A 22,254-nucleotide genomic window follows, 5' to 3' on the forward strand; every position below is an offset into this window, starting at 1 on the left:
AGGACCAAGTTGCTGCTTTGCAAATCTGAACAACCGAAGCTTCATTCCTAAACGCCCAGGAAGTAAAAACTGACCTAGTAGAATGAGCTGTAATCCTTTGAGGCGGAGTTTTACCCGACACGACATAGGCATGATGAATTAAAGATTTCAGCCAAGATGCCAAAGAAATGGCAGAAGCTTTCTGGCCTTTTCTAGAACCAGAAAAGATGAAAAATAGACTAAAAGTCTTTCGGAAAGACTTAGTAGCTTCAACATAATATTTCAAAGCTCTAACAACATCCAAAGAATGCAATGATTTCTCCTTAGAATTCTTAGGATTAGGACATAATGAAGGAACCACAATTTCTCTACTAATGTTGTTAGAATACACAACCTTAGGTAAAAATTCAAAAGAAGTTCGCAACACCGCCTTATCCTGATGAAAAATCAGAAAAGGAGACTCACAAGAAAGAGCAGATAATTCAGAGACTCTTCTGGCAGAAGAGATGGCCAAAAGAAACAAAACTTTACAAGAAAGAAGTTTAATGTCCAATGAATGCATGGGTTCAAAAGGAGGAGCTAGAAGAGCCCCCAGAACCAAATTCAAACTCCAAGGAGGAGAAATTAACTTAATGACAGGTTTTATACGAACCAAGTCTTGTACAAAACAATGAATATCAGGAAGATTAGCAATCTTTCTGTGAAAAAGAACAGAAAGGGCAGAGATTTGTCCTGTCAAGAAACTTGCGGACAAACCTTTATCTAAACCATCCTGAAGAAACTGTAAAATTCTCGGAATTCTAAAAGAATGCCAGGAAAAATGATGAGAAGACACCAAGAAATATAAGTCTTCCAGACTCTATAATATATCTCTCTAGATACAGATTTACGAGCCTGTAACATAGTATTAATCACAGAGTCAGAGAAACCTCTTTGACCAAGAATCAAGCGTTCAATCTCCATACCCTTAAATTTAAAGATTTGAGATCCTGATGGAAAAAAGGACCTTGCGACAGAAGGTCTGGTCTTAACGGAAGAGCCCACGGTTGGCAAGAGGCCATCCGAACAAGATCCGTCCATGCTGGAGCTACCAGCAGAACAAACGAGCATTCCTTCAGAATCTTGGAGATTACTCTTGGAAGAAGAACTAGAGGTGGAGAGATATAGGCAGGATGATACTTCCAAGGAAGTGATAATGCATTCACTGCCTCCGCCTGAGGATCCCGGGATCTGAACAGAAACCTGGGAAGTTTCTTGTTTAGATGAGAAGCCATCAGATCTATTTCTGGAAGTTCCCACATTTGAACAATCTGAAGAAATACCTCTGGGTGAAGAGACCATTCGCCCGGATGCAACGTTTGGCGACTGAGATAATCCGCTTCCCAATTGTCTATACCTGGGAAATGAACCGCAGAGATTAGACAGGAGCTGGATTTCGCCCAAACCAGAATTCGAGATACTTCTTTCATAGCCAGAGGACTGTGAGTCCCTCCTTGATGATTGATGTATGCCACAGTTGTGACATTGTCTGTCTGAAAACAAATGAACGACTCTCTCTTCAGAAGAGGCCAAGACTGAAGAGCTCTGAAAATTGCACGGAGTTCCAAAATATTGATCGGTAATCTCACCCCCTGAGATTCCCAAACCCCTTGTGCCATCAGAGACCCCCACACAGCTCCCCAACCTGTAAGACTTGCATCTGTGAAATTACAGTCCAGGTCAGAAGAACAAAAGAAGCCCCCTGAACTAAACGATGGTGATCTGTCCACCACGTCAGAGAGTGTCGTACAATCGGTTTAAAGATATTAATTGAGATATCTTTGTGTAATCCCTGCACCATTGGTTCAGCATACAGAGCTGAAGAGGTTGCATGTGAAAACGAGCAAAGGAGATCGCGTCCGATGCAGCAGTCATAAGACCTAAAATTTCCATGCATAAGGCTACCAAAGGGAATGATTGTGACTGAAGGTTTTGACAAGCTGATATCAATGTTAGACTTCTCTTGTCTGACAAAGACAGAGTCACGGACACTGAATCTATCTGGAAACCTAAAAAGGTTACCCTTGTCTGAGGAATCAATGAACTTTTTGGTAAATTGATCCTCCAACCATGATCTTGAAGAAACAACACAAGTCGATTCGTATGAGATTCTGCTAAATGTGAAGACTGAGCAAGTACCAAGATATCGTCCAAATAAGGAAATACCAATACCCTGTTCTCTGATTACAAACAGAAGGGCACCGAGAACCTTTGTAAAAATTCTTGGAGCTGATGCTAGGCCAAACGGTAGAGCCACAAACTGGTAATGCTTGTCTAGAAAAGAGAATCTCAGAAACTAAAAGTGATCTGGATGAATCGGAATATGCAGAAATGCATCCTGTAAATCTATTGTAGACATATAATGCCCTTGCTGAACAAAAGGCAGGATAGTCCTTACAGTTACCATCTTGAATGTTGGTATCCTTACATAACGATTCAATATTGATAGATCCGGAACTGGTCTGAAGGAATAGACCTTCTTTGGTACAATGAAGAGATAGAATAGAACCCCAGCCCCTGTTCCAGAACTGGAACCGGCATAAATACTCCAGCCAACTCTAGATCTGAAACACATTTCAGAAATGCTTGAGTTTACTGGGACACGGGAAAGAACAAAATCTCTTTGCAGGAGGCCTTAACTTGAAGCCAATTCTGTACCCTTCTGAAACAATGTTCTGAAACCAGAGATTGTGAACGGAATTGATCCAAATTTCTTTGAAAAAAACGTAAACTGCCCCATACCAGCTGAGCTGGAATGAGGGCCGCACCTTCATGGGAACTTAGGAGCTGGCTTTGGGTTTCTATAAGGCTTGGATATATTCCAAACTGAAGATGGTTTCCAAACTGATACCGCTCCTGAGGATGAAGGATCAGGCTTTTGTTCCTTGTTGTGATGAAAGGAACAAAAATGATTAGACCTAAATTTACCTTAGATTTTTTATCCTGTGGTAAAAAAGTTCCCTTCCCTCCAGTAACAGTTGAGATAAAAGAATCCAACTGAGAACCGAATAATTTATTACCCTGGAAAGAAAGGGATAGCAAAGTTGACTTAGAAGACATATCAGCATTCCAAGTTTTAAGCCATAAAGCTCTTCTAGCTAAAATAGTTAGAGACATATACCTGACATCAACTCTAATGATATCAAAGATGGCATCACAAATAAAATAATTAGCATGTTCTAGAATAATAATAATGCTATGAGAATTATGATCTGTTACTTGTTGCGCTAAAGCTTCTAACCAAAAAGTTGAAGCTGCAGCAACATCCGCTAAAAATATAGCAGGAGTAGAGACAGCCCCATTAACCTTAGGGATTTTGTCCCAAACTCTAATCTGTCAGATGGCACAGGATATAATTGCTTAAAACGTTTTAAAAGGAGTAAATGAATTACCCAAATTATTCCATTCCCTGGAAATTACTTCAGAAATAGCATCAGGGACAGGAAACACTTCTGGAATAACTACAGGAGATTTAAAAACCTTATTTAAACGTTTAGTTTTAGTATCAAGAGGACCAGAATCCTCTATTTCTAATGCAATTAATACTTCTTTAAATAAAGAACGAATAAATTCCATCTTGAACAAATACAAAGATTTATCAGCATCAACCTCTGAGACAGAAACCTCTGAACCAGAAGAACCATTATCAGTATCAGAATGATGATGTTCATTTAAAAATTCATCTGAAAAAAGAGAAGTTTTAAAAGACTTTTATGTATACTAGAAGGAGAAATAACAGACATAGCCTTCTTAATGGATTTAGAAACAAAATATCTTATGTTATCAGGAACACTCTGAGTATTAGATGTTGACGGAACAGCAACAGGTAATGTAACAGTACTAAAGGAAATTTTATCTGCATTAACAAGTTTGTCATGACATTTAATACAAACAACAGCTGAAAGAACAGATACCAAAAGTGATACACTTAGCTTTGGTAGCTCCAGCACCGGGCAGCGATTTTCCTGAAGTATCTTCTGACTCACTTGCAACGTGGAACATCTTGCAATATGTAATAGAAAAAACAACATATAAAGCAAAATTGATCAAATTCCTTAAATGACAGTTTCAGGAATGGGAAACAAATGCCAGTGAACAAGCTTCTAGCAACCAGAAGCAATAAATAATGAGACTTAAATAATGTGGAGACAAAAGTGACGCCCATATTTTTTTAGCGCCAAATAAGACGCCCACATTATTTGGGCCTAAATGCTTTTGGCGCCAAAAATGACGCCACATCCGGAACGCCGACACTTTTGACGCAAAAGAACGTCAAAAATGACGCAACTTCCGGCGACACGTATGACGCCGGAAACAGAAAAAAAATTTTGCGCCAAAAAAGTCCGCGCCAAGAATGACGCAATAAAATGAAGCATTTTCAGCCCCCGCGAGCCTAACAGCCCACAGGGAAAAAGTCAAATTTTTTAAGGTAAGAAAAAATGATTGATTCAAATACATTATCCCAAATATGAAACTGACTGTCTGAAAATAAGGAATGTTGAACATCCTGAGTCAAGGCAAATAAATGTTTGAATACATATATTTAGAACTTTATAAAAAAGTGCCCAACCATAGCTTAGAGTGTTACAGAAAATAAGATTTACTTACCCCAGGACACTCATCTACATGTTGTAGAAAGCCAAACCAGTACTGAAACGAAAATCAGCAGAGGTAATGGTATATATATATATATATATATATATATATATATATATATATATATATATATATATAAGAGTATATCGTCGATCTGAAAAGGGAGGTAAGAGATGAATCTCTACGACCGATAACAGAGAACCTATGAAATAGACCCCGTAGAAGGAGATCATTGCATTCAAATAGGCAATACTCTCCTCACATCCCTCTGACATTCACTGCACGCTGAGAGGAAAACCGGGCTCCAACCTGCTGCGGAGCGCATATCAACGTAGAATCTAGCACAAACTTACTTCACCACCTCCATAGGAGGCAAAGTTTGTAAAACTGATTTGTGGGTGTGGTGAGGGGTGTATTTATAGGCATTTTAAGGTTTGGGAAACTTTGCCCCTCCTGGTAGGAATGTATATCCCATACGTCACTAGCTCATGGACTCTTGCTAATTACATGAAAGAAAGGTAAATATTAAGCTACAGGTGAACTTTTTTACCTATAGCTTTTAAACATTTACATTTGTTTAACGAAAAAAACAATGTAAATGTTAATAATCGATTTAGTTTAAAGTAAACTAATACAGCAGCCGAGTATTCAAGGAAACAAATTTCCCTGAATATTCGTCACAAAAGATTTGGATGACCCAAATTTTTCGCAGCTGCACATCTCTACACCAACATTTTCTATAATGCATATGTGAAGAGCAGGGATTAAACATGCCTAGTTGAACATATTTAGTGAGCCAATGACAAAGCACATATGTGCAGCCACCAATCACCAGCTAGCTCTCAGTAGTGCATCACTGCACCTGAGTCTACCAATGTATGTTTGTCAACAAAGGATAAAGAAAAACAAAGCAAGTTCGTTTACAATTGTTCATCACATGTTCATCAAACTGAAGATATGTTCCTCTGGAACCAACAAGGCAAACAAGATTTGAGGATGATGTCAACACTGATGTAAATCATCACATTGTTGGAATATTGATATCCAGTGTTGTGAAAGGGAAATCTTTCTAGTACTCAGCCCTCAATGTTCCAACACATGACTTTTCTTAAATGGAAAAACAAAATCTTCAAACAACATCATTTCATTTAAACCTATCACAGATGCATAGAAAAGAAATGAAGAGGTGCTGCCCCATAACTCCCCTCGTGCACTTTGTTTCTAAAATGGATCCATGAGACTTCTTTTTTTATTAGCTTCTTTATAGTGATTTATCCCCCCATACTGTATATTCAAGGCAAAGAATGAATATTTGGTGGTTGTAAAGGTTTAATCTCCAACAGTTTTTCTACTGCTTAGAGGGCCTTTCTAATATCAATACAAAAACCAGTTTGTTTTCCAGTTGATGAGACTTTTTAAACTGGAAACTTCAACCAATACTAATTCTTCTGATAACAACTGTCTTATAGCTCCATTATACAAATCAAGAATAATGAATTTGCGCTAGAAAAGAATGCGTGGGCATTTTGTCAATAGAAAGTATGATTTCCATCAAGCAAACATACCTAGCACCCTCTGAAGAGCAGGAAGCAGAGACAGCCATCTTGTTTTGGTGTGGCTTTGTAAAGATGCATACTGCACAAATCACAAAACTCAAAATCGGTGCAGATATCAAAGTATAAGAATTTTTTTATAGAGCAAAACATCATCATCAATCTGATAAGACAGGTTCGGAGATGTCCTCCCTTGTCCACCCAGTGCTTCTCAAATGGAGCACAGTATCTTTTAGACAAAGATAACAGAATGCAAAAGATACTAGGCTCCATTTGAAAAGCACTGGGTGGACAAGGGAGGACAACTCTGAATCTGTTTGCCTGGCATCACGGCTAGTGGACAGCAATACAAAGGCACTACAAAGCTGAACCCACAGCTTGTAAAATGGAGCCATTTCTGCAGAAATTTAGGTACTGCTTGGATTTAAATTTCGAGACTTCTGGGTCTTGGGTACAGGAATTTCTCTAATGCTATCATCACTTTAATTATTCATGCATTCAGTGCTTGTTTCTCTGTTTAAGGCTCTGTTGGGACAGCAGGTGTTTTTTAATTGTCTCTTGTATTTAAATCTGCTGTGATCGCTCCCTCTTTGCTCTAGCATAGGCTCTACCTGTGTCCTGAACTTGAAGTTTATATCATCCATCATTAGTGTGGTGCGCAGCTGCAATTCGCGCCATTCTAATTACAAAATAAAAACAACAATGCCATGTAAGTCTGCTATTTCTTAACAAAGGAGATCCCAGAGAAGCTTTTACAACCATTTGTGCCATGATTGCAGAAGTGGTATGTAAATAATTTCAGTGAGAAACCCAAAGTTTTTGAAAAAGTTTTAACAATTTTCTTTATATGATAGCGTTTGGCTGTGAAATTGTGGCATTAAATATACTAATATGGGCCTAGATCAATACCTTGGGTTGACTACTTTAAAAAAATATATACAGTTTTGACAGGTAAATAACATAAAAAAACTAAGGCTCTGTTTCTGTTTAAAAGGAGTGATAGCAAAAATGCTAAAAAGTCTCCGGTATTTTGGGCAAGTTCTTCTCTGAAATTCCTGGTAGTGAAGAGATTAAACAAAGGAGAACTACTTAAAATTGTATGCTCTGTCTGAACCATGACCAAATAAAACATACAACCGTAGAAAGGTGTATTAGGAGTTGATCTGGATCATAGGAGGACTATATACAGCTGTCCCAAGAGCTGCACCCCTGGAAGCTGCTATTTTACCATTATTGCTAGTTATGTTAAAGGATTTGTGCATAGTGTGCTTGATAAAAGAAGCTTACCTTGATTATGCCAACTAGTGTGGTCTTCATCATCAAAATTCCTTCAGTAAAAATTGAAATGGCGTGCGTCAGCTTGGCCACCTGAAACAATGATTTTTACAGTTTATTGTTCCTACAAAAGACATAATTTGTACCAGTGCTTGACAAATACAGAGAACCAGGTAGCCACGGCTATTAAAGTTGTATCAACCCTTGCTTGAAAGGGATACGAAACCCAATTTTTTTTCTTTCATGATAGAAAGAAATTTGGGTTTAGTATCCCTTCAAGCAATACATACATATATCATAATATTAATGTGCAAAATATACAGTGTAAACAAACTATTCATTTATTAATATATATTAAGGGTTAAAAAGGGGAAAAAATATTACTGTAGTAAGTGCTATTAAAATTAATCTCTATTAAGGGTTAAATGGGACAAAAAAAGGAATAATGTGATAAGTGCAATTGCAGACTATTTCATGTGAGAAAAATGAGATATATTGCTCTGTTTGAGAAGTCAAACAGAGCAATATATCTCATTTTTCTCAAGTGGATTACTATCAATACTGATGGTTGTAGGCAGAAGATATTTTATAATGTGAAAACAGGCAGGCAGCAGTCTTTATTAGCATATATGATGACACCCTCAAATCTATTTAAGAGGACTGTGAAGTACACTATGAGATATTTAAATAGCTGCCTTTTAAACAGTTGTTTAAACCTAGATTCTATTGTTTTTGAAACTTTACTACCTGGTAGTAATAACATAAGTCTACATTTGATAAGATAACAATAAAAAGGTTTATTCAAATAAAAACGAAAACAAAACAACTAGTGTGCTCATTTTTCATGTAGTCCCATTTTAATTAAGTAGTTAAAACCCAACCAGAAATTTCAAAAAAGTTCTAGTACTTATGTTGGAATAAAATTCTTTATATTGCCAAGTCAAGCTTGCTACCTAAACATTTTCTACTTCCTTAGAAATGTGTGCTGCTGCATGGACTCTGGATTGGCCCCAGGGGCAGGGAAAGAGGTAGTAGTGCAGAAGTAATGTTTAGCACTTTCAAACAGTGACCCTTCTGACTTTTTGAAAATGTAAGTACACTATATGGACAAACGTATGTGGGCATCTGACACTCCCACCTATACGAGGTTGTTAAAATCCTATTCCAAAACCGGGGGCAATAATATGTAGTTGTGTGTCTCAACCTTGCCTTGCAGCAATAATAGCCACAACTCTTCTTGGAGAGCTTGCCACAAGTTTTTTGAATGTATATGTGGAAATTTGTGCCCATTTAGCCAAAAGAGCATTTGTTAAGGTCAGGCACTGATGTTGGATGAGAAGGTCTGGCTGACAATCAGCATTCCAATACATTCCAAAGTTTTTCAATGGTGTTGAGGTCAGGGCTTTGTGCAGGCCACTAGAGTTCTTTCATACCAATCTTGTCAAACCATGTCTTGCTTTGGGGGCACAGGCATGCTGGAAAAGGAAAGGACCTTCCTCAAACTGTTGCCAAGTTGGAAGCACTCAATTGTCTAAAATGCCTTTTGTATCCTGTAGCATTAAGATGGCCCTTTACTGGAACTAAGCCCAAACCCTGAAAAACACCACCAAACAATTATCCCATTTCCATCACACTTTATATCATGCCCGTGCCTGGAATTGAACCTGTGTCTATGTGTTATTGGGCCTGTGGCTTTCCCCTGCACCACTGGAGAGCATTGGCTAAGTTTGATATTTTTAAACTGCTTGAACTGACTGGCCCTCTGGCTCCCCATACCTGCAGCTAATGAAACTGGGACTATTTAAGACTGCTGAACTTTGGATTCCTTACCCTGAACCAGCTGACTGATCTACTAGCTCCCCCCCCCCCCCCCTGTATCCTGCCACGGCGCCTGCCTGTATCCAGCCGCAGCCTGTATCCAGCCGCGGCGCCTGCCTGTATCCAGCCTCGGCGCCTGCCTGTATCCAGCCTCGGCGCCTGCCTGTATCCAGCCTCGGCGCCTGCCTGTATCCAGCCTCGGCGCCTGCCTGTATCCAGCCTCGGCGCCTGCCTGTATCCAGCCTCGGCGCCTGCCTGTATCCAGCCTCGGCGCCTGCCTGTATCCAGCCACAGAGCCTGCCTGTATCCAGCCACGGCCACAGAGCCTGATTGTATCCTGCCACAGAGCCTGCCAGTATCTTCCACAGCCACGGAGCCAGCCTGTATCGGGCCACAGCCACAGAGCCTGCCTGTATCCGGTCACAGCCCCAGAGCCTGCCTGTATCCGGTCACAGCCCCAGAGCCTGCCTGTATCCGGCCACAGCCCCAGAGCCTGCCGGTATCCGGTCACAGCCCCAGAGCCTGCCTGTATCCGGCCACAGCCCCAGAGCCTGCCTGTATCCGGCCACAGCCATGGAGCCTGCCTGTATCCGGCCACAGCCATGGAGCCTGCCTGTATCCGGCCACAGCCATGGAGCCTGCCTGTATCCGGCCACAGCCATGGGTCCTGCATGTATCCTGCCACAGCCACGGGTCCTGCATGTATCCTGCCATAGCCACGGAGCCTGCCTGTATCCTGCCATAGCCATGGAGCCTGCCTGCATCCTGTCACAGCCAAGGAGTCTGCCTGTGTCTTGTCGCAGACAACAAGCCTGCCAAGTGCTAGCTGAGTCCTGTCACTGACCAGTGCTTACTGACTAAGGTGGCAGAAATTAGTTTCAGTAGAATTACTAAATTAAAACTTTATTTATTTTATGTGCATATACCATATATAGTGTGTTTACATGAAGAAGAAAAAATCTAAATATGCAAAATATTAAAACAACTGCTCCTACTTATTGGAAATATATATGTGGCTATTACCTCATATCTAGCTACCAGTTGCGCATAATCCCTAAGTTTATCTTTGTCCAGGCGAGTTGGTACTTCCATAATGTTGTGTGTCTGCAGCTTGATAATCTTAGCTAAGGAAGTAAACATGCTCTCTGGGATAATCTGCAGAACCTGAAGAAAAAATACAAATGCCAAAGGATTCAAATAGAACATTATTAGTTAATGGATGCAGCACTTCCAGTGTGTAATAAAATGCATTGCAAATTATTTTTAGCAATTTACAAAATTAGGAATACTATTCCATAACTCACATTGGTCTGCACCCCCCTCTTCAGATGTAGTGTTTTTATTTTATACTTGCAGTGCAGTAAATCATGGGCTGCATCAGACATATGAGAAGGTCTCATTTTAGCATGTCTGATGGGGGGACACTAACAGTTTATGCATACAAAGAGGTACCTAAAGAGACCTGGGGGTCGATCCGATAAAAATCGTCGCCCGCAAAAGTCGGCGACGCCAATATTTGCGCGGGTTTGGTATCCTATATACGGCGTAACCTAGAAGTTACGTGCGTATATTTCTGCCGTCGCCCGTAGTTTTTTGGGCCATAGGCAGGTATACCAAACCCGCGCAGTTTGGTATCCAATATACAGCGTAAGGACTTACGTGGCGAAAATGGAGAAATCTTACTCCATTTTCACCTTGCCACAAAAAGCAGCCGTAAGAAGCCTTACGCTGACTATTGGAGCCCCGTAACTCCCTAAACTGGCTGCTAAAATAAACCTAACACCTAACGCATGCGCAATGTCTATCTCCCTGTCAACCGCAATCTGCTAAAATAAACCTAACACCTAACGCATGCGCAATGTCTATCTCCCTGTCAACCGCAATCTGCTAAAATAAACCTAACACCTAACGCATGCGCAATGTCTATCTCCCTGTCAACCGCAATCTGCTAAAATAAACCTAACACCTAACGCATGCGCAATGTCTATCTCCCTGTCAACCGCAATCTGCTAAAATAAACCTAACACCTAACGCATGCGCAATGTCTATCTCCCTGTCAACCGCGATCCCCCGCCGCAATCCATAATAAAGTATTTAACCCCTAAACCGTCGCCATCTACATAAACTAACCCCCTACTGTGAGCCCCTAAAACCGCCACCATCTATATAAAAATTATTAACCCCTAATTTAATCTACCTACCCCGCCGCCAGCTATATTATCTATATTAACCCTAAGTATATTATAGTTAATATAGTTATTACATTATATATATTAACTATATTAACCCTAATTATATTAGGGTTAATATAGTTACTATAGTATTTATATAAACTATATTAACTCTATCTAACCCTAACACCCCTAACTAAATTCTTATTAAATAAATCTAATTCATATTATAAACTAAAATATTCCTATTTAAATCTAAATACTTACCTATAAAATAAACCCTAAGATAGCTACAATGTAATTAATAATTACATTATAGCTATGTTAGGGTTTATATTTATTTTACAGGTAAATTGTTAATTATTTTAACTAGGTATAATAGCTATTAAATAGTTATTACCTATTTAATAGCTACCTAGTTAAAATAATTACCCAATTACCTGTAAAATAAATCCTAACCTAAGTTACAAATACACCTACACTATCAATAAATTAAATAAACTACAAATATCTATCTAAAAATACAATTAAATAAACTAAACTAAATTACAAAAACAAACAAACACTAAATTACAAAAAATAAAAAAAAGATTACAAGATTTTTAAGCTAATTACACCTATTCTAAGCCCCCTAATAAAATAATAAAGCCCCCCAAAATAAAAAAATTCCCTACCCTATTCTAAATTAAAAAAAGTTCAAAGCTCTTTTACCTTACCAGCCCTTAAAAGGGCCTTTTGTGGGGGCATGCCCCAAAGAAAACTGCTCTTTTGCCTGCAAAAAAAAACACAATACCACCCCCCAACATTACAACCCACCACCCACATACCCCTAATCTAACCCAAACCCCCCTTAAATAAACCTAACACTACCCCCCCTGAAGATCTCCCTACCTTGTCTTCACCCACCCGGGCGATGTCTTGAAGCAAGCGACAGAGAGTCTTCTTCCATCGGCGATGTCTTCAAGCAAATCGGCATCTTCAATCTTCTTAGTTCGCTCCTCCGCCGCGGAGCATCCTTCCGGCACGACGACTTCCCGACGAATCAGGTTCCTTTAAATGACGTCATCCAAGATGGCGTCCGCCGAATTTCCGATTGGCTGATAGGATTCTATCAGCCAATCGGAATTAAGGTAGAAAAATCTGATTGGCTGATTGAATCAGCCAATCAGATTCAAGTTCAATCCGATTGGCTGATTGTGCCGGAAGGATGCTCCGCGGCGGAGGAGCGAACTAAGAAGATTGAAGATGCCGATTTGCTTGAAGACATCGCCGATGGAAGAAGACTCTCTGCCGCTTGCTTCAAGACATCGCCCGGATGGAAGAAGACTTCACTGCCGCTTGCTGGAACACATCGCCTGGATCGGAGGAGGAGTTCTGCCCGGGTGGGTGAAGACAAGGTAGGGAGATCTTCAGGGGGGGGTAGTGTTAGGTTTATTTAAGGGGGGTTTGGGTTAGATTAGGGGTATGTGGGTGGTGGGTTGTAATGTTGGGGGGTGGTATTGTGTTTTTTTTTGCAGGCAAAAGAGCAGTTTTCTTTGGGGCATGCCCCCACAAAAGGCCCTTTTAAGGGCTGGTAAGGTAAAAGAGCTTTGAACTTTTTTTAATTTAGAATAGGGTAGGGAATTTTTTTATTTTGGGGGGCTTTATTATTTTATTAGGGGGCTTAGAATAGGTGTAATTAGCTTAAAAATCTTGTAATCTTTTTTTTATTTTTTGTAATTTAGTGTTTTTTTTTTTTGTAATTTAGTTTAGTTTATTTAATTTAATTGTATTTTTAGATAGATATTTGTAGTTTATTTAATTTATTGATAGTGTAGGTGTATTTGTAACTTAGGTTAGGATTTATTTTACAGGTAATTGGGTAATTATTTTAACTAGGTAGCTATTAAATAGGTAATAACTATTTAATAGCTATTATACCTATTTAAAATAATTAACAATTTACCTGTAAAATAAATATAAACCCTAACATAGCTATAATGTAATTATTAATTATATTGTAGCTATCTTAGGGTTTATTTTATAGGTAAGTATTTAGATTTAAATAACATAATTTATGCTTACCTGATAAATTCCTTTCTCCTGTAGTGTAGTCAGTCCACGGGTCATCATTACTTCTGGGATATTAACTCCTCCCCAACAGGAAGTGCAAGAGGATCACCCAAGCAGAGCTGCTATATAGCTCCTCCCCTCTACGTCACACCCAGTCATTCGACCGAGAACCAAACGAGAAAGGAGAAACTATAGGGTGCAGTGGTGACTGGAGTATAATTTAAAAATTTAGACCTGCCATAAAAAACAGGGCGGGCCGTGGACTGACTACACTACAGGAGAAAGGAATTTATCAGGTAAGCATAAATTATGTTTTCTCCTGTTAAGTGTAGTCAGTCCACGGGTCATCATTACTTCTGGGATACCAATACCAAAGCTAAAGTACACGGATGACGGGAGGGACAGGCAGGATCTTTATACGGAAGGAACCACTGCCTGAAGAACCTTTCTCCCAAAAACAGCCTCCGAAGAAGCAAAAGTGTCAAATTTGTAAAATTTGGAAAAAGTATGAAGAGAAGACCAAGTTGCAGCCTTGCAAATCTGTTCAACAGAGGCCTCATTCTTAAAGGCCCAAGTGGAAGCCACAGCTCTAGTAGAATGAGCTGTAATTCTTTCAGGAGGCTGCTGTCCAGCAGTCTCATAGGCTAAACGTATTATGCTACGAAGCCAAAAGGAGAGAGAGGTAGCAGAAGCTTTTTGACCTCTCCTCTGTCCAGAATAAACGACAAACAGGGAAGAAGTTTGGCGAAAATCTTTAGTTGCCTGTAAATAAAATTTCAGGGCACGGACTACATCCAGATTGTGTAGAAGTCGTTCCTTCTTTGAAGAAGGATTAGGACACAATGATGGAACAACAATCTCTTGATTGATATTCATATTAGTGACTACCTTAGGTAAGAACCCAGGTTTAGTACGCAGAACTACCTTGTCTGAATGAAAAATCAGATAAGGAGAATCACAATGTAAGGCCGATAACTCAGAGACTCTTCGAGCCGAGGAAATAGCCATTAAAAACAGAACTTTCCAAGATAACAATTTGATATCAATGGAATGAAGGGGTTCAAACGGAACACCCTGTAAAACGTTAAGAACTAAATTTAAGCTCCATGGTGGAGCAACAGTTTTAAACACAGGCTTAATCCTGGCCAAAGCCTGACAAAAAGCCTGAACGTCTGGAACTTCTGACAGACGTTTGTGTAAAAGAATGGACAGAGCTGAGATCTGTCCCTTTAAGGAACTAGCAGATAAACCCTTTTCTAAACCTTCTTGTAGAAAAGACAATATCCTAGGAATCCTAACCTTACTCCATGAGTAACTCTTGGATTCGCACCAATGTAAGTATTTACGCCATATTTTATGGTAAATCTTTCTGGTAACAGGTTTCCTAGCCTGTATTAAGGTATCAATTACTGACTCCGAAAATCCACGCTTTGATAAAATCAAGCGTTCAATTTCCAAGCAGTCAGCTTCAGAGAAGTTAGATTTTGATGTTTGAAAGGACCCTGAATCAGAAGGTCCTGTCTCAGAGGCAGAGACCAAGGTGGACAGGATGACATGTCCACTAGATCTGCATACCAGGTCCTGCGTGGCCACGCAGGCGCTATTAGAATCACTGATGCTCTCTCCTGTTTGATCCTGGCAATCAATCGAGGAAGCATCGGGAAGGGTGGAAACACATAAGCCATCCCGAAGGTCCAAGGTGCTGTCAAAGCATCTACCAGGACCGCTCCCGGGTCTCTGGACCTGGACCCGTAACAAGGAAGCTTGGCGTTCTGGCGAGACGCCATGAGATCTATCTCTGGTTTGCAAAGACCTCCGGATGAAGTTCCCACTCCCCCGGATGAAAAGTCTGACGACTTAGGAAATCCGCCTCCCAGTTCTCCACTCCCGGAATGTGGATCGCTGACAGGTGGCAAGAGTGAGACTCTGCCCAGCGAATTATCTTTGATACTTCCATCATCGCTAGGGAGCTTCTTGTCCCTCCTTGATGGTTGATGTAAGCTACAGTCGTGATGTTGTCCGACTGAAACCTGATGAACCTCCGAGTTGTTAACTGAGGCCAAGCCAGAAGGGCATTGAGAACTGCTCTCAATTCCAGAATGTTTATTGGAAGGAGACTCTCCTCCTGAGTCCATGATCCCTGAGCCTTCAGGGAATTCCAGACAGCGCCCCAACCTAGTAGGCTGGCGTCTTTTGTTACAATTGTCCAATCTGGCCTGCTGAAGGGCATCCCCCTGGACAGATGTGGCCGAGAAAGCCACCATAGCAGAGAATTTATGGTCTCTTGATCCAGATTCAGAGTAGGGGACAAATCTGAGTAATCCCCATTCCACTGACTTAGCATGCACAATTGCAGCGGTCTGAGATGTAGGCGTGCAAAGGGTACTATGTCCATTGCCGCTACCATTAAGCCGATTACCTCCATGCATTGAGCCACTGACGGGTGTTGAATGGAATGAAGGACACGGCAAGCATTTTGAAGCTTTGTTAACCTGTCTTCTGTCAGGTAAATCTTCATTTCTACAGAATCTATAAGAGTCCCCAAGAAGGGAACTCTTGTGAGTGGAAAGAGAGAACTCTTCTCTTCGTTCACCTTCCACCCATGCGACCTTAGAAATGCCAGTACTAACTCTGTATGAGACTTGGCAGTTTGAAAGCTTGACGCTTGTATCAGAATGTCGTCTAGGTACGGAGCCACCGAAATTCCTCGCGGTCTTAGTACCGCCAGAAGAGAGCCCAGAACCTTTGTGAAGATTCTTGGAGCCGTAGCCAATCCGAATGGAAGAGCTACAAACTGGTAATGCCTGTCTAGGAAGGCAAACCTTAGATACCGGTAATGATCTTTGTGAATCGGTATGTGAAGGTAAGCATCCTTTAAATCCACTGTGGTCATGTACTGACCCTTTTGGATCATGGGTAAGATTGTCCGAATAGTTTCCATTTTGAACGATGGAACTCTTAGGAATTTGTTTAGGATCTTTAAATCCAAGATTGGTCTGAAGGTTCCTTCTTTCTTGGGAACCACAAACAGATTTGAGCAAAACCCCTGTCCGTGCTCCGACCGCGGAACCGGGTGGATCACTCCCATTAGTAAAAGATCTTGTACACAGCGTAGAAACGCCTCTTTCTTTATTTGGTTTGTTGACAACCTTGAAAGATGAAATCTCCCTTTTGGGGGAGAGGTTTTGAAGTCCAGAAGATATCCCTGAGATATGATCTCTAACGCCCAGGGATCCTGGACATCTCTTGCCCAAGCCTGGGCGAAGAGAGAAAGTCTGCCCCCCACTAGATCCGTTCCCGGATCGGGGGCCCTCAATTCATGCTGTCTTAGGGGCAGCAGCAGGTTTTCTGGCCTGCTTGCCCTTGTTCCAGGACTGGTTAGGTTTCCAGCCTTGTCTGTAGCGAGCAACAGCTCCTTCCTGTTTTGGTGCAGAGGAAGTTGATGCTGCTCCTGCCTTGAAGTTACGAAAGGCACGGAAATTAGACTGTCTAGCCCTAGGTTTGGCTCTGTCTTGAGGCAGGGCATGGCCTTTACCTCCTGTAATGTCAGCGATAATTTCTTTCAAACCGGGCCCGAATAAGGTCTGCCCCTTGAAAGGTATGTTAAGTAATTTAGATTTAGAAGTAACATCAGCTGACCAGGATTTTAGCCACAGTGCTCTACGTGCTTGAATGGCGAATCCGGAATTCTTAGCCGTAAGTTTAGTTAAATGTACTACGGCATCTGAAATAAATGAATTAGCTAGCTTAAGGGTTTTAAGCTTGTTTGAAATCTCATCTATAGTTGCTGAGTCAAGAGTCTCTTCCAGAGACTCGGACCAAAATGCGGCCGCAGCCGTGACAGACGCAATACATGCAAGGGGTTGCAATATAAAACCTTGTTGAACAAACATTTTCTTAAGGTAACCCTCTAACTTTTTATCCATTGGATCTGAAAAGGCACAGCTATCCTCCACCGGGATAGTGGTACGCTTAGCCAGAGTAGAAACTGCTCCCTCCACCTTAGGGACCGTCTGCCATAAGTCCCGTGTGGTGGCGTCTATTGGAAACATTTTCCTAAATACACGAGGGGGGGAAAAGGGTACACCGGGCCTATCCCACTCCTTAGTAATTATCTCTGTAAGCCTCTTAGGTATAGGAAATACGTCAGTACTCGCTGGTACCGCATAGTATCTATCCAGCCTACATAATTTCTCTGGGATTGCAACGGTGTTACAATCATTCAGAGCCGCTAATACCTCCCCTAGCAGTACACGGAGGTTTTCTAGTTTAAACTTAAAATTTGAAATGTCTGAATCCACTCTATTTGGATCAGATCCGTCACCTGCAGATTGAAGCTCTCCGTCCTCATGTTCTGCAAATTGTGACGCAGTATCTGACATGGCCCTATTATTATCAGCGCACTCTGTTCTCACCCCAGAGTGATCTCGCTTACCTCTAAGTTCTGGTAATTTAGACAAAACTTCAGTCATAACATTAGCCATGTCCTGTAGGGTGATTTGTAATGGCCGCCCTGAAGTACTCTGCGTTACAATATCACGCACCTCCCGAGCGGGAGATGCAGGTACTGACACGTGAGGCAAGTTAGTCGGCATAACTTCCCCCTCGTTGTTTGGTGAATGATGTTCAACTTGTACAGATTGACTTTTATTTAAAGTAGCATCAATGCAATTAGTACATAAATTTCTATTGGGCTCCACCTTGGCTTCTGCACATATAGCACAGAGATATTCCTCTGAGTCAGACATGTTTAACAAACTAGCAATTAGACTAGCAAGCTTGGAAATACTTTTCAACTCAATTTACAAGTAATATGCAAAACGTACTGTGCCTTTAAGAAGCACAGAAAAGAACTATGACAGTTGAATAACAATGAACCGGAGAAGTTATAAAAACCAAATTTTTCCCGGTAAAGGCATACATTTAGCAAAGGATTGCCCCCATTAGCAATGGATAACTAACCCTTAATAGCAGAAAAAAATGTACAAAATATAAACGTTTTTTATCACAGTCAAAGCACAATCTCACAGGTCTGCTGGGAGTGATTACCTCCCTCAAAATAAGTTTTGAAGACCCTTGAGCTCTGTAGAGACGATCCGGATCATGCAGGGAGAGAAAACAGACTTGTGACTGAATTTCTGATGCGTAGCAAAAGCGCCAAAATAGGCCCCTCCCCCTCACACACAACAGTGAGGGAAGTTCAGTGAAACTGTCTTAAATTTAAAATAAACGACAGCCAAGTGGAAAAACAGTGCCCAAAACAATTTTTCACCAAGTACCTCAGATAATTAAATGATTTAACATACCAGCAAACATTTAAAATCTAATAATATGAAATGTTATTAAAAAGCCTGCTGCTAGTCTTTCCCACTGCAAGATAGGCTAAAAGTTATATGCATACAGTATTGTCCCAGTGAAGTGCCATTCCCCAGAATACTGAAGTGTAAACATATATATACATAACAGCCTGATACCAGTTGCTACTACTGCATTTAAGGCTGAACTTACATTATATCGGTATTGGCAGTATTTTCTTAGTCAATTCCATTCCTCAGAAAATAATATACTGCAACATACCTCTTTGCAGGTGAACCTGCTCGCTGTCCCCTGATCTGAAGTTTACCTCACTCCTCAGAATGGCCGAGAACAGCAAAATGAATCTTAGCTACGCCGACTAAGATCATACAAAAACTCAGGTAGATTCTTCTTCAAATTCTACCTGAGAAGGAACAACACACTCCGGTGCTGTTTAAAATAACAAACTTTTGATTGAAGATATAAAAACTAAGTATAATCACCACAGTCCTCTCACACATCCTATCTATTAGTTGGGTGCAAGAGAATGACTGGGTGTGACGTAGAGGGGAGGAGCTATATAGCAGCTCTGCTTGGGTGATCCTCTTGCACTTCCTGTTGGGGAGGAGTTAATATCCCAGAAGTAATGATGACCCGTGGACTGACTACACTTAACAGGAGAAAGGAATATTTTAATTAATAATAATAATATTAGATTTATTTTAATAAGAGTTTAGTTAGGATGTTAGAGTTAGATAGGGTTATTATACTTAATATATATATAATATAATAACGATATTAACTATATTAACCCTAATATAATTAGGGTTAATATAGTTAATATAGCTGGCGGCGGTGTAGGGGGATTAGATTAGGGGTTAATACATTTATTATAGGTGGCCGCGGTGTAGGGGGATGTAGATTGTAGGCAAAAGAGCAGTTTACTTTGTGACAAAGCCCCGCCAAAAGCCCTTTTAAGGGCTGGCAAAAGAGCTGTTACTTTGGGGCATGCCCCGCAAAAAGCCCTTTTAAGGGCTGGCAAAAGAGCTGTTACTTTGGGGCAATGCCACGCAAAAAGCCCTTTTCAGGGCTATTTGTAGGGTTAGACTTAGGTTTAGTGGTAGGGATAGTTTAGTAGTTTAGGGGTTGAATAATTTAATATAGATGGCGGCGGGGTAGGGGGATTAGATTAGGGGTTAATAATTTTAAAATAGATAGCGGCGGGGTAGGGGCTCACTTTAGGGGGTAGGTAAGGTAGATGGCGGCGGTGTTAGGGGCTCACTTTAGGGGGTTATAGATTTAATATAGCTGGCGGCGGTTTAGGGGTTAATAACTTTATTAGGTAGCGGCGGTTTAGGGGTTAATACATTGTTATTGTTAGGATAGTGAGGGGGGATAGCGGATAGAGGGTTAGACGTGTCGGGCTATGTTAGGGAGGCGTGTTAGACGTGTCGGGCTATGTTAGGGAGGCGTGTTAGACGTGTCGGGCTATGTTAGGGAGGCGTGTTAGACAGTGCGGGGGATTTAGACTTTAGTCAGGTTTTGTAGGCGCCGGCAGTTTCTAACGTGCCGCAAGTCACTGGCGACGCCAGAAATTTGTACTTGCGCAGATTTCTGGACATCGCTGGTTTATCTGACTTACGGCACGTTAGCATCTGACGGCGCCGTATATGGGATAGCTCGAGTTGCGAGCTGAAACTGCGGGCGACGCGGGTTCCCTCGCTTGCGTCGCAAACTACGATCTATATCGGATCGCGCCCATGAAGTGCAAAAAAAATGCTCTGTGTTATTGTACCGTTGCTTGAATATAATCATGTGTTTAACCCCTGCAAAGTTGTAAAACGTATATTTAAAGTCAGCTCCAGAGCAGCAATGCACATACAAGAAACCATGTCCGTAGCCTTCAATTACCAACTAGCTCCCAAATATAAGTAAATTAAAATGTTTTTTGTCTGAACCATAAAAGTTACATTTTGACCCTCAAATATTTTTAAATGTAGTAATTGCCAACTAGGAGAATTAAAGTGATGGTAAACTGTCCTAAAACTAATAACAGAATTTTATTCCTAAAGGTAACACAATGTGAATCGCTAGTTTTTTTGTATAAAAATCAATCGTCTGTCTTTTTAAAACATATTTTACTCACACTGCGTTAACGTTCTTTACTCCGCCCCCATATGTTTTTTCGGCTTGCTTCAATTATTCACAAAGAGACCCGTCCCACCCGCTCACTACGTCATTCTATGGACAGTCATTCTATGGGGAATCTAGTGCATGTGCGTCACTGTATGCAAATTACAATACAGCAACGTCAAAACTCTTTAGCGCATGCGCTCTCCACTGAAGGGGCGTGTGTCTGTCTTCAAAGGATGCCAGCTGGCCCAGTTTTTCGTTGATTGAAAATGTGACAAAAAAAAAAATGCCAGACAAAAAAAAAAAAAACGGGCAGAGGAACGGCAGCAAGATTTAAACATTTTTAAAAAGGTACTCAATCTTAATAAGCTACATTTAATATTAATTGATGAATGAAAGTACCATTATTTTTTAATTTTTAATCAAATTCAGCATTAATTATTTGTATACTTTACTATCACTTTAAATACAAATAAACTAAGTAAAAAACAAAACAGCAAATGAGGATACTTACCTTCCTGACATAAGAAACCAACTCTCCTGAGTAATACTGCGATACACTGAGTAAGTCAGGGCTGTTTGCTTGATTGATACGTAGCAAGGGCAAGTCAAGGGCAGATGCCAGCTTAAACAACAAAGGATATAACAAAAGATATCTTAAATACACTTTTTCTAAAGTTGAGGGTTTTTATAAATAGATACAAAGGATAATTGAAAAAGGTAAGGGACCAGAAGAAAAATACTATAAGGTAATGAGATTTGTTAACCCCTGTTATTCTGGAACACAACAACAAATATAATGTAGTGAGACATAATAGACAAAATATAAATATACAACACACTTCAGTTTTAAATAGAAGCATTTTTGCTATGCACATGTATTAGAAAAAAGGCTTTGTGTAAAAATCTCCCTGGTTCAGTATGATGTGCTCCTGGCGCAGTATAAAAGCTCATACTGAACTCTCAAAGCTGAAATGCACTCAGGTGTTTCAAATTTTGCAGTGATGTTTCTTTAATTGCTGCTAAATACACAATATTAATAAATGCAATACTTGTGAAACAATGTTTCATGAAAAAAATGTTTTGTCCCGTCAGATATGCAGAGATGATTTCACCAGTGGAGCTGTTCTCATTAGCAGGATATGCACAACTGATCTCGTAGTAGTTTAAACATATTTTAAATGTTTTTCAGGCAAAACAAAATTGTCAAAGCTGCCCTTTGATATGCATTCTAAACAATATTTTCAAACCGTATTCCTTTAAGCCCATAATGACCACAGACGTACCCTGTACATCGACCAGTCGTTCACATACCCACTTATATGGCCTGGGAAATAGCACAG

The 22,254-nt window shown here is 40.5% G+C and overlaps 1 protein-coding gene across 1 annotated transcript in view; it reads right to left on the reverse strand.

Annotated features, from left to right (window-relative positions):
• Positions 1-22,254, reverse strand: part of LOC128661721 (WASH complex subunit 5-like) — a 115,284-nt gene that overhangs the window by 30,744 nt on the left and 62,286 nt on the right. The window contains exons 15-17 of the mRNA XM_053715944.1: positions 21,426-21,536; positions 10,284-10,424; positions 7,455-7,535 (exon numbers count right to left, since the gene is read on the reverse strand). Of these exons, the coding sequence (XP_053571919.1) occupies positions 7,455-7,535; positions 10,284-10,424; positions 21,426-21,536 (333 nt within the window). The remainder of the gene's footprint in view (positions 1-7,454; positions 7,536-10,283; positions 10,425-21,425; positions 21,537-22,254) is intronic.

The sequence above is a fragment of the Bombina bombina genome, chromosome 5 (assembly GCF_027579735.1).
Source record: "Bombina bombina isolate aBomBom1 chromosome 5, aBomBom1.pri, whole genome shotgun sequence".
Lineage (NCBI taxonomy): Eukaryota > Metazoa > Chordata > Amphibia > Anura > Bombinatoridae > Bombina > Bombina bombina.